The following is a 14,367-nucleotide window of genomic DNA, read 5'->3' on the forward strand; positions in this document are numbered from 1 at the left end:
TGGAGAGCGGCCAAGAGAGAGACTGGTGCTGGGGTTCCCCCCCAGCTTGCTTTCTCCCCACGGGGACGTGTTTCTGGAGGGTGCACGGGGTCCTCATCCACCCTGTGGGTCTGTCTGAGCGGGGCCGGCTCCCCGGCTGCGCATGCGCGGTTGTCCCTGCCCGTCTCCTGACCCGGGGACCCTTCTCTCTGTGCGTCAGGCTCTGATCGCCGAGGAGACAAGCAGCAGGCTGGCCGAACAGGAGGAGGAGCCTGAGAAGTTCCGAGAGGCCCTGGTGAAGTTCGAGGCCAGGTTCAACTTCCCGGAGGCCGAGAAGCTGGTCACCTATTACTCGTGCTGCTGCTGGAAGGGCAGGGTGCCCCGTCAAGGCTGGCTCTATCTCAGCATCAACCACCTCTGCTTCTATTCCTTCTTCCTGGGCAAGGAGCGTAAGTGAGGGGCGATTGGGTCCCTCCCAGGTGGACCTGGCCCCTGGGATGCTCAGCGCTGGTCCCGAGACCACTCGTTACGTGACTAGTTAGACGACAAAAGATTTAAATTAAGTGGTTGAGACATAACAGGTCACACACGATTAATTTCCAAATGCCCTCTGCAGACAATCATAGTGTATTACATACACGACGACCACGAAGCAGGTTTGATTTTCTTTTTAAAATTTTTATTGGAGTATAGTTGATTTACAATGTTGTGCTAGTTTCTGCTCTACAGCAAAGTGAATCAGTTATACATATACATATATCCCCTCCTTTTTAGATTCTTTTCCCATAGAGGTCATTGCAGAGTATTGAGTAGAGTTCCCTGTGCTATACAGTAGGTCCTTATTCGTTATCCATTTTATATATTGGAGTGTGTACATGTCAGTCCCAATCTAAGGAGGTTTGGTTTTGCGGGAGTTCATTTCTTGTCCTGCCTTAAGGATCCTTTCTGTGTAGCTCCCTTCATGCAAAAACCGTACGGAAGGGTTTTTGCTACTATATTATCTATTACTTTGAAAACAGTGTTGTAACTGATGGCCCAGGAGTTCTAAAGGAATGGGACAGGTTGTGCTTCTGAATCCAGGGGGGCCATTTAGAGAATTCCCAGGCCTGAAGGTCACGACTGCTCCTGGGAGACTAGCAGTTGTTCCTAGAAGGGGGTTCCTCACGTGGGACCCCCTGAGATCCAGGCAGGGATTCACTTCTCAATCATTTTTCCACCACTGTCATCGTTCTGGGCAATGGGATTCCAGGCTGAAAAAGGGAAGCCACAGGGTCAATTGTATATTGGAACGTTCAAAGTCATTACCATTGAAACTTGTTCCCGTAACAAATATCGTTTCAAGGGCCCACGCAGGGTGGTGTATGTGCTGTATCTATATTTATATATTTAAGTATATATTTTTTTCTTCCTGCGTTTGTTTATATTTCACGTGGAACCAGTGTGCGGGGCTCCTCTTGCACTCTGCTGTGGCCAGCATCCTGCATGGGGTCACGCCTTGTCTTTCCCTATGCCACCAGCCTGGGCTCAGACACCCCAGTACATGCCCCCTGTGTGCACAGCCTTCCTCACCCTTGGGATGTGCTCTTACCTAACCCTTGCCATCCTTGCTCTTCTGCTTTCTGAAATGCTTCTCAAAATGAACACCCTGTCTCTCCTGGCCTTCCCCATTCTTAGGCCCATTTGGGATCTCTCGTTCATCCTTTAAAATTCAGTTCACATTTTTTCATCTCCAGGGAGCCTTCCCTGGTCCCCTTGTAATTTGTCCTCTGTTTGCATCTGTTTTGGGTCCTGTCGGGTCCCTGGTTGCTTCTTTGTTTACGTGTCTGTTATTCCTACTTGAACGCGCTTCTTAAGTGCAGGGCTCTTCACAAAGTAGATGCTTAACGAGAGAAAGCTGATAGCATAGATGGAGTGTGTCGGTGTGTGTGAAAAGAACTATATAAAAGCAACTAGAGGTAGCGGAAGAAGCTTATTCTCATGCCTCATGTAGAAAAGTGGACTTTTAAATGATTAAAGCACTGAAAACATTATCGCAAAATAAATGGAGAGACATGATAGAAATAAAAGCAGTTCAGCATTCCCATTTTCACTTGAAAAGGAAAATGAGTTATTTTCTGATATTTATCAGTCACCGTCACTAAACCTGATTTTGTTAAGTTGATAAAACTTGGAAAAAAGAAATGATTCCTAGTATTTGATAATATTTATCATTTTGACTTGTTATGTATGTCCCTCCCCATTTGCTCTGCATCAGCTCGCTAGCCTAATTACCACTGCCCTGGAAGCACTTCTGAGAACAGAATGCTAGTTTATAAACTGTGCAGTTAGTACCATAGTACTTCAGTAAAAACTACTTGTGCTCTGTTTTCGAAGATTTGAGCAGCTGTCACTTGACATCATCTAAGTGTTAGGCCTGTGCCTCTAAACCAGATCATGAATCCTCTTTTGACCTCTGTTTTTCATAGCTTATGCCATGAATGCTGCTACTGAAACCAGAATTTACGTGGATCAAGAAACATCTGCGTATTTTGCAAATATTGAAGTTTAACTATTTGGGGGAAAGTTTTCACGTTGTTAACTTGGTATGGCAGAATGATGTCCCTTGTATGTGTGCGGTAGCCCGCAACTTGGGAAGTTTTACTTAAATCTTCAAGATGATTGTTAGAACGGTGGGTTGGGTTCTAACGAACAGCTGTGAAGCAGTTCCTGTGTCTCCTCTTTCCTACTCTGGTTTGAAAGCTATTTGCATTTCAGCTGCAGGAAAAGCTTTGCACTGTTGCTGGTGCCTTCAAGTTTGGGTTACATTTGAGGGTAAAATCTGTATTTGCCCTTTTTTCTTTTCTAGTTAAACTTGTAGTCCCTTGGGTTGACATCCAGAAGTTGGAGAGGACATCCAACGTCTTTCTGACGGATACCATCCGCATCACCACACAGAATAAGGAGCGGGACTTCTCCATGTTTCTGAACCTAGATGAGGTGTTCAAGATCATGGAGCAGCTGGCTGACGTGACACTCCGAAGGCTGCTGGATAATGAGGGCTTTGACCTGGACCCAGGTCTGCAGGAGCCCAGCCAGATCACCAAGAGGTAGGAACCTCCATACATAGGTGTCCCTAACCTCACAGGGGACCACAGCCCGTGTGCCACCTTCATGGACATGTGTTTTGGTTTTCTTTGTTTTTATAAGTATATTTTTGTTTTGTTCTGTTTTGTTTTTGCGGTACGCGGGCCTCTCACTGTTGTGGCCTCTCCCGTTGCGGAGCACAGGCTCCGGACGCGCAGGCTCAGCGGCCATGGCTCACGGGCCCAGCTGCTCCGCGGCATGTGGGATCTTCCCGGACCGGGGCACGAACCCGCGTCCCCTGCATCGGCAGGCGGACTCTCAACCACTGTGCCACCAGGGAAGCCCTATAAGTATATTTTTAAAACATATTTATTTATTTTGGCTGTGCTGGTCTTAGTTGTGGCATGTAGGATCTTTAGTTGAGGCATACGGACTTCTTAGTTAAGGCGTGCAAACTCTTAGTTGTGGCATGCGTGTGGGATCTAGTTCCCCAACCAGGGATCGAACCCAGGCCCCCTGCATTGGGAGCATGGAATCTTACCCACTGGACCACCAGGGAAGTTCCGGACATGTGCTTTGTTAACCTCATTGTATTAGTTTGAAATTTCCCTCGTGGCGTAATCCAGATTTTCCTATGTCATTAATCATGACAGAGAGATAATAATTGGCAATGATGGTTATTCATTTCCTTTAAGCAGTAGGCTTTGATTCCTGGATCCAATTTCCCCTTTTTTTCCAGAAAGTATTTCAAAATTGATTTTCATTAAAAAAAAAAAAAATTCTTCCAGGAAATTCCCTGGTGGTCCAGTGGTTAGGACTCCATGCTTTCACTGCCATGGCCCTGGGTTTGATCCCTGGTCGGGGAACGAAGATCCCACAAGCTGCGCAGTGTGGCCAAGCAAACGCAAACTTTCAGAAAATACAATACAGGTAGCCTCATGATAGAATTCTATTCAGCATGGGGCTTTATTAGTGCACATTAAGAAATGTTGTTTTTTTCATATCACATTACTTTGTAGAAGACTTTTTCAGGAGCACTGGATATATTTTTGGTACCAATTTGTCACAAGAAATGTGCCTTACTGATAGTAAGCCAGCATTCTTTGTTATTTGCCCCCAATTGATACTGGTCATGGGGACTTATGAGGTCGTTGCTTGAATTATTTGCCAATTTAAAGCAGTTCGATTTTATTACCTAAAATTCAAACTGTGGTGTTTGAGCTTGACTGTGATTTCTGGCTTCGTGGTTCACACTGGGTGACTGCAGAGTTGATGCCTTTGTAAAAGTTCACCTTTGCATCCTTTGAAAAACACTTTATCCATGAAGTGCTGCCCTGGCTGGATGTTTCTGATGTAGTTACAGAATCACCACTGCTATCTGCACACTACTTGTCATTAAAAAACTTTTTTTTGGTGGTAAAATACACATAACATAAAATTTGCCATCTTAACCATTTTTATTTTTTAAAAACTTTTTTAATTGAATGAAAGATTCTTTAAATTCTATAGTGCTTTACAATTTTCAGAAGCTTCACACACATGATTTCATATAATCCCACAATAACCCTTTTTTAAAATCCCTTACTTCTATATTGCCCCTCTCCCTATCCCTCTTCCCACTGGTAACCAGTAGTTTGTTCTCTGAGTCTGCTTCTTTTTTGTTTTATTCACTAGTTTGTTGTATTTTTTAGATTCCACATATAAGTGATATCATATGGTATTTGTCTTTCTCTGTCTGACTTAGCATAATGCCCTCTAAGCATCCTTGTTGCTGCAAATGGCAAAATTTCACTCTTTTATTTTCTATTTATTTATTTTTTACATCTTTATTGGAGTATAATTGCTTTACAATGGTGTGTTAGTTTCTGCTTTATAACAAAGTGAATCAGCAATACATGTACATATATCCCCATATCTCCTCCCTCTTGCGTCTCCCTCCCTCCCCATCCCACCCTTCTAGGTGGTCACAAAGCACCGAGCTGATCTCCCTGTGCTTTGAGGCTGCGTCCTACTAGCTATCTGTTTTTTTTTTTTTTCTTTTTTTTGCGGTACGCGGGCCTCTCACTGCTGTGGCCTCTCCCGTTGCGGAGCACAGGCTCCGGATGCGCAGGCTCAGCGGCCATGGCTCACAGGCCCAGCCGCTCCGCGGCATGTGGGATCTTCCCGGACCGGGGCACGAACCCGTGTCCCCTGCATCGGCAGGCGGACTCTCAACCACTGCGCCACCAGGGAAGCCCCTAGCTATCTGTTTTACATTTGGTAGTGTATATATGTCCATGCCACTCTCTCACTTCATCCCAGCTTCCCCTTCCTCCTCCCCGTGTCCTCAAGTCCATTCTCTATGTCTGCGTCTTTACTCTTGTCCTGCCCCTAGGTTCATCAGAACCATTTTTTTTTTTAGGTTCCATATATGTGTATTAGCATATGTTATTTGTTTTTCTCTGACTTACTTCACTCTGTATGACAGACTCTAGGTCCATCCACCTCACTACAAATAACTCACTTAGGTTGCTATTGTAAATAGAGCTGCAATGAACATTGTGGTACATGACTCTTAGGTTGCTATTGTAAATAGAGCTGCAATGAACATTGTGGTACATGACTCTTTTTCTTTTTAAACATTTTTATCGGAATATAATTGCTTTACAATGGTGTGTTAGTTTCTGCTTTATAGCAAAGTGAATCAGCTGTACATATACATATATCCCCATATCCCCTCCCTCTTGCGTCTCCCTCCCACCCTCCCTATCCCACACCTCCATGTGGTCACAAAGTACTGAGCTGATCTCCCTGTGCTATGCAGCTGCTCCCCACTAACTATTTTACATTTGGTAGTGTTTATATGTCCATGCCACACTCTCACTTCATCCCAGCTTACCCTTCCCACTCCGTGTGTCCTCAGTTCCCTTCTCTACGTCTGCATCTTTATTCCTGTTCTGCCCCTAGGTTCTTCAGTACCTTTTTTTTTTTAGATACCATATATATGTGTTAGCATATGGCATTTGTTTTTCTCTGACTTACTTCACTCTGTATGACAGACTCTAGGTCCATCCACCTAACTACAAATAACTCAATATCGTTTCTTTTTATGGCTAATATTCCATTGTATATATGTGCCACATCTTCTTTATCTGTTCATCTGTTGATGGACACTTAGGTTGTTTCCATGTCCTGGCTATTGTAAATAGAGCTACAATGAACATTGTAGTACATGACTCTTTTTGAACTATGGTTTTCTCAGGGTATATGCCCAGTAGTGGGATTGCTGGGTCCTATGGTAGTTCTATTTTTAGTTTTGTAAGGAACTTGCATACTGTTGTTCTCCATAGTGGCTGTATCAATTTACATTCCCACCAACAGTGCAAGAGTGTTCCCTTTTCTCCACACCCTCTCCAGCATTTATTGTTTGTAGATTTTTTGATGATGGCCATTCTGACCCATGTGAGGTGATACCTCATTGTAGTTTTGATTTGCATTTCTCCAATGATTAATGATGTTGAGCATTCTTTCATGTGTTTGTTGGCAATCTATATCTTCTCTGGAGAAATGTCTATTTAGGTTTTCTGCCCATTTTTGGATTGGGTTGTTTGCTTTTTTGAGATTGAGCTGCATGAGCTGCTTGTATATTTTGGAGATTAATCCTTTGTTGGTTGCTTCGTTTGCAAATATTTTCTCCCATTCTGAGGGTTGGCTTTTCCTCTTGTTTATGGTTTCCTTTGCTGTGAAAAAGCTTTTAAGTTTCATTAGATCCCATTTGTTTATTTTTGTTTTTATTTCCATTCCTCTAGGAGGTGGGTCAGAAAGGATCTTGCTGTGATTTACGTCATAGAGGGTTCTGCCTATGTTTTCCTCTAAGAGTTTTATAGAGTCTGGCCTTACATTTAGGCCTTTAATCCACTTTGAGTTTATTTTTGTATACGGTGTTAGGGAGTGTTCTAATTTCATTCTTTTACATGTAGCTGTCCAGTTTTCCCAGCACCACTTAATGAAGAGGCTGTCTTTTCTCTAGTGTATATTCTTGCCTCCTTTATCAAAGATAAGGTGACCATATGTGTGTGGGTTTGTCTCTGACCTTTCTATCCTGTTCCATTGATCTATATTTCTGTTTTTGTGCCAGTACCATACTGTCTTGATTACTGTAGCTTTGTAGTGTAATCTGAAGTCCGGGATCCTGATTCCTCCAGCTCCATTTTTCTTTCTCAAGATTGCTTTGGCTATTTGGGGTCTTTTGTGTTTCCATACAAATTGTGAAATTTTTTGCTCTAGTTCTGTGAAAAATGCCAGTGGTAGTTTGATAGGGATTGCATTGAACCTGTAGATTGCTTTGGGTAGTATAGTCATTTTCACAACATTGATTCTTCCAATCCAAGAACATGGTATATCTCTCCATCTGTTTGTATCGTCTTTGATTTCTTTCATCAGTGTCTTACAGTTTTGTGCATACAGGTCTTCTGTCTCCTTAGGGAGGTTTATTCCTAGGTATTTTGTTCTGTTTGTTGCAGTGATAAGTGGGAGTGTTTCCTTAATTTCTCTTTCATATTTTTCATTGTTAGTGTATAGGAATGCAAGACTTTTCTGTGCACTAATTTTATATCCTGCAACTTTACCAGATTCATTGATTAGCTCTGGTAGTTTTCTGGTAGCATCTTTAGGATTCTCTATGTATAGTATCATGTCATCTGCAAACAGTGACAGCTTTGCTTCTTCTTTTCCGATTTGGATTCCTTTTATTTCTTTTTCTTCTCTGATTTCTGTGCCTAAAACTTTCAAAACTATGTTGAATAATAGTGGTGAGAATGGGCAACCTTGTCTTGTTCTTGATCTTAGAGGAAATGGTTTCAGTTTTTCACCACTGAGAACGATGTTGGCTGTGGGTTTGTCACAGCCAACAGGTAGGTTCCCTCTATGCCTACTTTCTGGAGAGTTTTTATCATAAATATGTGTTGAATTTTTGTGAAAGCTTTTTCTGCATCCATTGAGATGATCATATGGTTTTTATCCTTCAATTTGTTAATATGGTGTATCACATTGATTCATTTGTGTATATTGAAGAATCCTTGCATTCCTGGGATAAAGCCCACTTGATCATGGTATATGATCCTTTTAATGTGCTGTTGGATTCTGTTTGCTAGTATTTTGTTGAGGATTTTTTCATTTATGTTCATCAGTGATACTGGCCTGTAGTTTTCTTTTTCTGTGACATCTTTGTGTGGTTTGGTATCAGGGTGATGGTGGCCTCGTAGAATGAGTTCGGGAGGGTTCCTTCGTCTGCTATATTTTGGAGGAGTTTGAGAAGGATGGGTGTTAGCTCTTTAAATATTTGATAGAATTTGCCTGTGAAGCCATCTGGTCCTGGGCATTTGTTTGTTGGAAGATTTTTCGTTGCAGTTTCAATTTCAGTGCTTGTGATTGGTCTGTTTATATTTTGTTTCTTCCTGGTTCAGTCTCAGAAGGTTGTGCTTTCCTAAGAATTTGTCCATTTCTTCCAGGTTGTCCATTTTATTGGCATAGAGTTGCATGTAGTAATCTCTCATGATCCTTGGTATTTCTGCAGTGTCAGTTGTTACTTCTCCTTTTTCATTTCTAATTCTATTGATTTGAGTCTTTTCCCTTTTTTTCTTGGTGAGTCTGGCTAATGGTTTATCAATTTTGTTTATCTTCTCAAAGAACCAGCTTTTGGTTTTATTGATCTTTGCTGTTGGTTTCTTCATTTCTTTTTCATTTATTTCTGATCTGATCTTTATGATTTCTTTCCTTCTGCTAACTTTGGGGTTTTTTTGTTCTTCTTTCCCTAATTGCTTTAGTTGTAAGGTTAGGTTGTTTATTTGAGATGTTTCTTGTTTCTTGAGGTAGGATTGTATTGCTCTAAACTTCCCTCTTAGAACTGCTTTTGCTGCATCCCATAGGTTTTGGGTCGTCGTGTTTTCATTGTCATTTGTTTCTAGGTATTTTTTGATTTCCTCTTTGATTTCTTCAGTGATCCCTTGGTTATTAAGTAGTATTGTTTAGCCTCCATGTGTTTGTAGTTTTTACAGGTTTTTTTCCTGTAATTTATATCTAGTCTCATAGTGTTGTGGTCAGAAAAGATACTTGATATGATTTCAGTTTTCTTAAATTTACCAAGGCCTGATTTGTGACCCAAGATATGATCTATCCTGGAGAATGTTCCATGAGCACTTGAGAAGAAAGTGTATTCTGTTGGTTTTGGATGGAATGTCCTGTAAATATCAGTTAAGTCCATCTTGTTTAATATGTCATTTAAAGCTTGTGTTTCCTTATTTATTTTCAATTTGGATGATATGTCCATTGGTGAAAGTGGGGTGTTAACGTCCCCTACTATATTGTGTTACTGTCAATTTCCCCTTTTATGGCTGTTAGCATTTGCCTTATGTATTGAGGTGCTCCTATGTTGGGTGCATAAATATTTGCAATTGTTATATCTACTTCTTGGATTGATCCCTTGATCATTATGCAGTGTTCTTCTGTGTCTCTTCTAATAGTCTTTATTTTAAAGTCTATTTTGTCTGATATGAGAATTGCTACTCCAGCTTCTTTATTTTGATTTCGATTTGCATGGAATATCTTTTTCCATCCCCTTACTTTCAGTTTGTATGTGTCCCTAGATCTGAAGTGGGTCTCTTGTAGACAGCATATATATGGGTCTTGTTTTTGTATCCATTCAGCCAGTCTGTGTCTTTTGGTGGGAGCATTTAATCCATTTATATTTAAGGTAATTATTGATATGTATGTTCCTATTACCATTTTCTTAATTGTTTTGTGTTTGTTTTTGTAGGTCTTTTCTCGTGTTTCCTGCCTAGAGAAGTTCCTTTAGAATTTGCTGTAAAGCTGGTTTGGTGGTGCTGAATTCTCTTAACTTTTGCTTGTCTGTAAAGGTTTCAGTTTCTACATCAAATCTGAATGAGATCCTTGTTGAGCAGAGTAATCTTGGTTGTAGGTTTTTCCCTTTCATCACTTTAAATATGTCCTGCCACTCCCTTCTGGCTTGCAGAGTTTCTGCTGAAAGATCAGCTGTTAACCTTATGGGGATTCCCTTGTGTGTTATTTGTTGTTTTTCCCTTACTGCTTTTGATATTTTTTCTTTGTATTTAATTTTTGATAGTTTGATTAATATGTGTCTTGGCGTGTTTCTCCTTGGATTTATCCTGTATTGGACTCTCTGCGCTTCCTGGACTTGATTGACTATTTCTTTTCCCATGTTAGGGAAGTTTTTAACTATAATCTCTTCAAGTATTTTCTCAGACCCTTTCTTTTTCTCTTCCTCTTCTGGGACCCCTATAATTTGAATGTTGGTGCATTTAATATTGTTCCAGAGGTCTCTGAGAGTGTCCTCAATTCTTTTCATTCTTTTTTCTTTATTCTGTTCTGCAGTAGTTATTTCCACTATTTTATCTTCCAGGTCACTTATCTATTCTTCTCCCTCAGTTATTCTGCTATTGATTCCTTTTAGATAATTTTAAATTTCATTTATTGTGTTGTTCATCATTGTTTGTTTGCTCTTTAGTTCTTCTGGGTCCTTGTTAAACGTTTCTTGTATTTTCTCCTTCTGTTTCCAAGATTTTGGATCATCTTTACTATCATTACTCTGAATTCTTTTTCCGGTAGACTGCCTATTTCCTCTTCATTTGTTTGGTCTGGTGGGTTTTTGCCTTGCTCCTTCATCTGCTGTGTATTTCTCTGTCTTCTCATTTTGTTTAACTTTCTGTGTTTGGGGTCTCCTTTTCGCAGGCTGCAGGTTCATAGTTCCCATTGTTTTTGGTGTCTGCCCCCAGTGGGTGAGGTTGGTTCAGTGGGTTGTGTAGGCTTCCTGGTGGAGGGGACTGGTGCCTGTGTTCTGGTGGATGAGGCTGGATCTTGTCTTTCTGGTGGGCAGGTCCACGTCTGGTGGTGTGTTTTGGGGTGTCTGTGAACTTAGTATGATTTTAGGCAGCCTCTCTGGTAATGGGTGGGGTTGTGTTCCTGTCTTGCTAGTTGTTTGGCATAGGATGTCCAGCACTGTAGCTTGCTGGTCATTGTGTGGAGCTGGGTCTTAGTCTTGAGATGGAGATCTCTGAGAGAGCTTTCGCCGATTGATATTACGTGGGGCTGGGAGGTCTCTGGTGGTCCAGTGTCCTGAACTTGGCTTTCCCACCTCAGAAGCTCAGGCCTGCAACCTGGCTGGAGCACAAAGACCGTGTCAGCCGCACGGCTAGTTCAGAGAACCGGGTGGTGAAATGGAGTGGACAGTCACACTGGAAGGAGAAGGCCCCCCCAGGAGGAGGGTGGTGCTGCAGGTTCCCCTGTGGCCTGTGGCCTGTGGCCTGTGCCGTGTGGAGAGCGAGCTGAAATTTCACTCTTTTAAATGGCTGAGCAATATTTCCTTGTATACATACACCACATCTTTATCCACGCATCTGTTGATGGACACTTAGGTTGTTTCCGTATCTTGGAAATTGTAAATAACACTGCTATGAACATTGGGGTGCACGTATCTTTTCGAATTAGTGTTTCTGGTTTTTTTTTCAGATATATACCCAGGAGTGGAATTGCTAGGTCATATGGTCCTTCTGTTTTTAGTGTTTTGAGGAATCTCCATACTGTTTTCCATATTGGCTGCACCAATTTACATTCCCACTAACAGCGTAGGAGGGTAGGTATGAGGGTTCCCTTTTCTCCACACCCTCTCCAGCACTTATCATTTGTAGACTTTTTGATCATGGCCATTCTGACATGTGCGAGGTGATATCTCATTGTGGTTTTGATTTGCATTTTCCCAATGATTAGCAATCATTTTTAAGCCTACGGTTTGGTGGTATTAAGTCCATACATTCATGTTGTTGTGTAACCATCACCACCATCCATCTTTAGAGCTCTTATCTTTCAAAACTGAAACTCTGTCTGCATTAACGCTAACTCCCCACTGCTTCCCCAGCCTCTGGCACCCACCCTGCTCCTTTCTGTCTCTTGGAATCTGCCTCCTCTAGTGAAATTCTACAGTATTTGTCTTTTTTGTGCCTGGCCTACTTTGCTTAACCTGATGTCCTCAAGGTTCTCCCACGCTGTAGATTGTCAGAATCTCCCTCCTTTTTAAGACTGAATGATATTCTGATGTATGTTTATACTGCATTTTGCTTACCTGTGTATCCATCAGTGGACACTGTGTTCCTTCTACCTTTGGCTGTTGTGAATAATGGTGCTGTGAACGTGGGTGTGCAAATATCTCTTTAAGACTCTGCTTTCAGTTCTTTTGGTCACATGCCCAGAAGTAGCATTGCTGGACCATGTGGTATTTCTAGTTTAAGGTTTTAGGAACCACTAGTCATTAAAACTTTTTTTTTTTTAATCATTCATCTATTTTACCATTCCTGTTTTTCCTTAAACATGTCTACTGCCTTCTCTGAGCATTTAGGGGAATGTGTGTCTTTCTAATGAGTGGTCTCTGAATGGCAGTGTCTAAGAGTTTTCATGCGTTCAGAAAGAATTCAAAGACCCTTCCTGCTGTGTGTGTATATTTTAAATCGATCATGTATACAAGTGGAGTTTGGGGTAAAACTCCACTGAATTTCGCTTGGTTTTGCGTCATCTCTGTAATCTGAGAGTTCCTTTGTAGGGTGGGGCTGCTGCCCAGCACTCCCGTGAGCTGGGGCCCTGGGGCCAGCGCCGCCTTTGGTCTTACGACTCCCAGTGCCCAGCTCCTCCCTGTACCTCTGGCCCCAGGCTTCCCATCACTGTCTCTGGCTTCATCTCAGGGCCGGGAATGATCTCGGGTGCCCTTGGCCCGCAGTGGCTTGAAGCAGGCTTTCGGTTCCCAGCCAGAGATTGAAGTCAGGCCACGGCAGTGGGAGCGCTGAATCCTAGCCACTAGACCAGTGGCAAGGCCCTGGTCCTTCAGCTTTGCAGAAATGAATTCCCGCAAAGAGACGGAAAGTAGTGAAACAAGTGTTTATTAGGAGGAAAAAGGGTACATGTGGCTCGACACACGGCTGGGCCCAGAGAGAGAGTCTTGCCCCCGTGGTAGTTTGAATCGCTTTTATAGGGCGTTTCTTCCAGGTTTCCTTTGGCCAGTCATCTTGCTTTGCTTGATTCTGAGTCCATATTTTGTTTATCTCAGGGTCCTCCCATCTGTGTGTGCGCATCTCTTAGCCAAGGTGGATTCTAGCAAAGAGGCCTCTGGGTGGGTTGACATCACTCCCTTTTTGACTTCCAAAGAGCCTTTCTGCACATGTGTAGTCAGGAAGGTCTCCTTGACTGTGAGAATGAGGAATGTGTGGTCTCTTGAACTCTTATCTGGGCAGGGCTCAGCTCTTCTCTTGATCCTGCTAGTTTGGAGTATCTGTCCACAGGGGGCAACTCCAGCTGCTCAGCCTGGGGCCCAGCTCTTTCCTGCCTCAAGAAGACAACCCAGTACAAGGGAGCCACTCTTGCCCGTATTTCTTCAACTCCTCTATATAGTTTGGTACCTCAGTGCTTTTCGTCCAGCTTACAATGACCTGTTAAAGATGAAGAAACCCATCTCCATTGTATAGTTTGTTAAAAGGGCTCATGGAAACTACCAGTTAGAGCTTGGACTTCTTTCAGCATGTTTGCACGTAGATGTGCAGGTGAGGGAATTGTAACCAGGTGGTGTTTGGAAGGGGAGGCCCGCTCGGAGCTGTTGTGTTCTGGTCAGTCCCCTGGGCTTTGGGATCTCAGGCGCTTCTTCACAAATTTCCTGATGTTCTAGCACGGCTGTACTTCCAGATGTGGCATTTTTAATTTGGGATAGAAATGAGGAAAGGAGAGGAAAGTGGAAGGTCTAGAGCACTTAAGACCCTTTGGGAAAAGTCATCCATTTTGGAAGAAAACTCAGCGGTGTTGGGACTCTTCCAGAAACAGGTGAATTCTACAAGGCTGTCCGCCCCGCCCCCCCCCCCCCCAAGCCCTGGAAACTTGTCGAGAGGGGAGGAGAGAAAGGGCAAAAAGGACCCCAGTGATGGCCAGTGGAGCTGCCTGGCCCATGGGTGCCCGGGGCCCCAAGACGGATGGCAGAGTCCTGGTCCATGGCATGTTTTACTGGTCACGGCACTTTGAGTGACTTCCTCCACAAGTGAAAGGCGGGCCATTCCCGCTAGTTCCTGGCGGGTTCTCGCTTGAAGCTTTCTGTCCTGGAGACATTGGCCTGTGGACATAAACAGGTAATGACTCAGTCAACTTGACATCCTGCCAAGACAGCCCAGGTTGAACGTTGAGGAAAACAGTCTCTTCATGCTAAGGGTACAATCACAGGGTCTGGAATGCTCCTCTGGCCCCCTTTTGTTGATGTATTTTTACTTCCCTTCCCAGATAACC

General features: G+C 42.9%; 1 protein-coding gene across 9 annotated transcripts in view; it reads left to right on the forward strand.

Annotated features, from left to right (window-relative positions):
* Positions 1–14,367, forward strand: part of TBC1D8 (TBC1 domain family member 8) — a 121,157-nt gene that overhangs the window by 69,944 nt on the left and 36,846 nt on the right. For 8 of the 9 annotated variants that reach the window (XM_033401766.2, XM_033401767.2, XM_033401762.2 and 5 more), the window contains 2 exons: positions 200–428; positions 2,825–3,065. In XM_033401766.2, coding sequence (XP_033257657.1) covers positions 200–428; positions 2,825–3,065 — 470 coding nt within the window. Of the gene's footprint in view, positions 1–199; positions 429–1,442; positions 1,516–2,824; positions 3,066–14,367 lie in introns of those variants that run through there. The other variant, XM_049696067.1, reaches the window with a different exon arrangement.

Source organism: Orcinus orca, chromosome 13 (assembly GCF_937001465.1).
Source record: "Orcinus orca chromosome 13, mOrcOrc1.1, whole genome shotgun sequence".
Lineage (NCBI taxonomy): Eukaryota > Metazoa > Chordata > Mammalia > Artiodactyla > Delphinidae > Orcinus > Orcinus orca.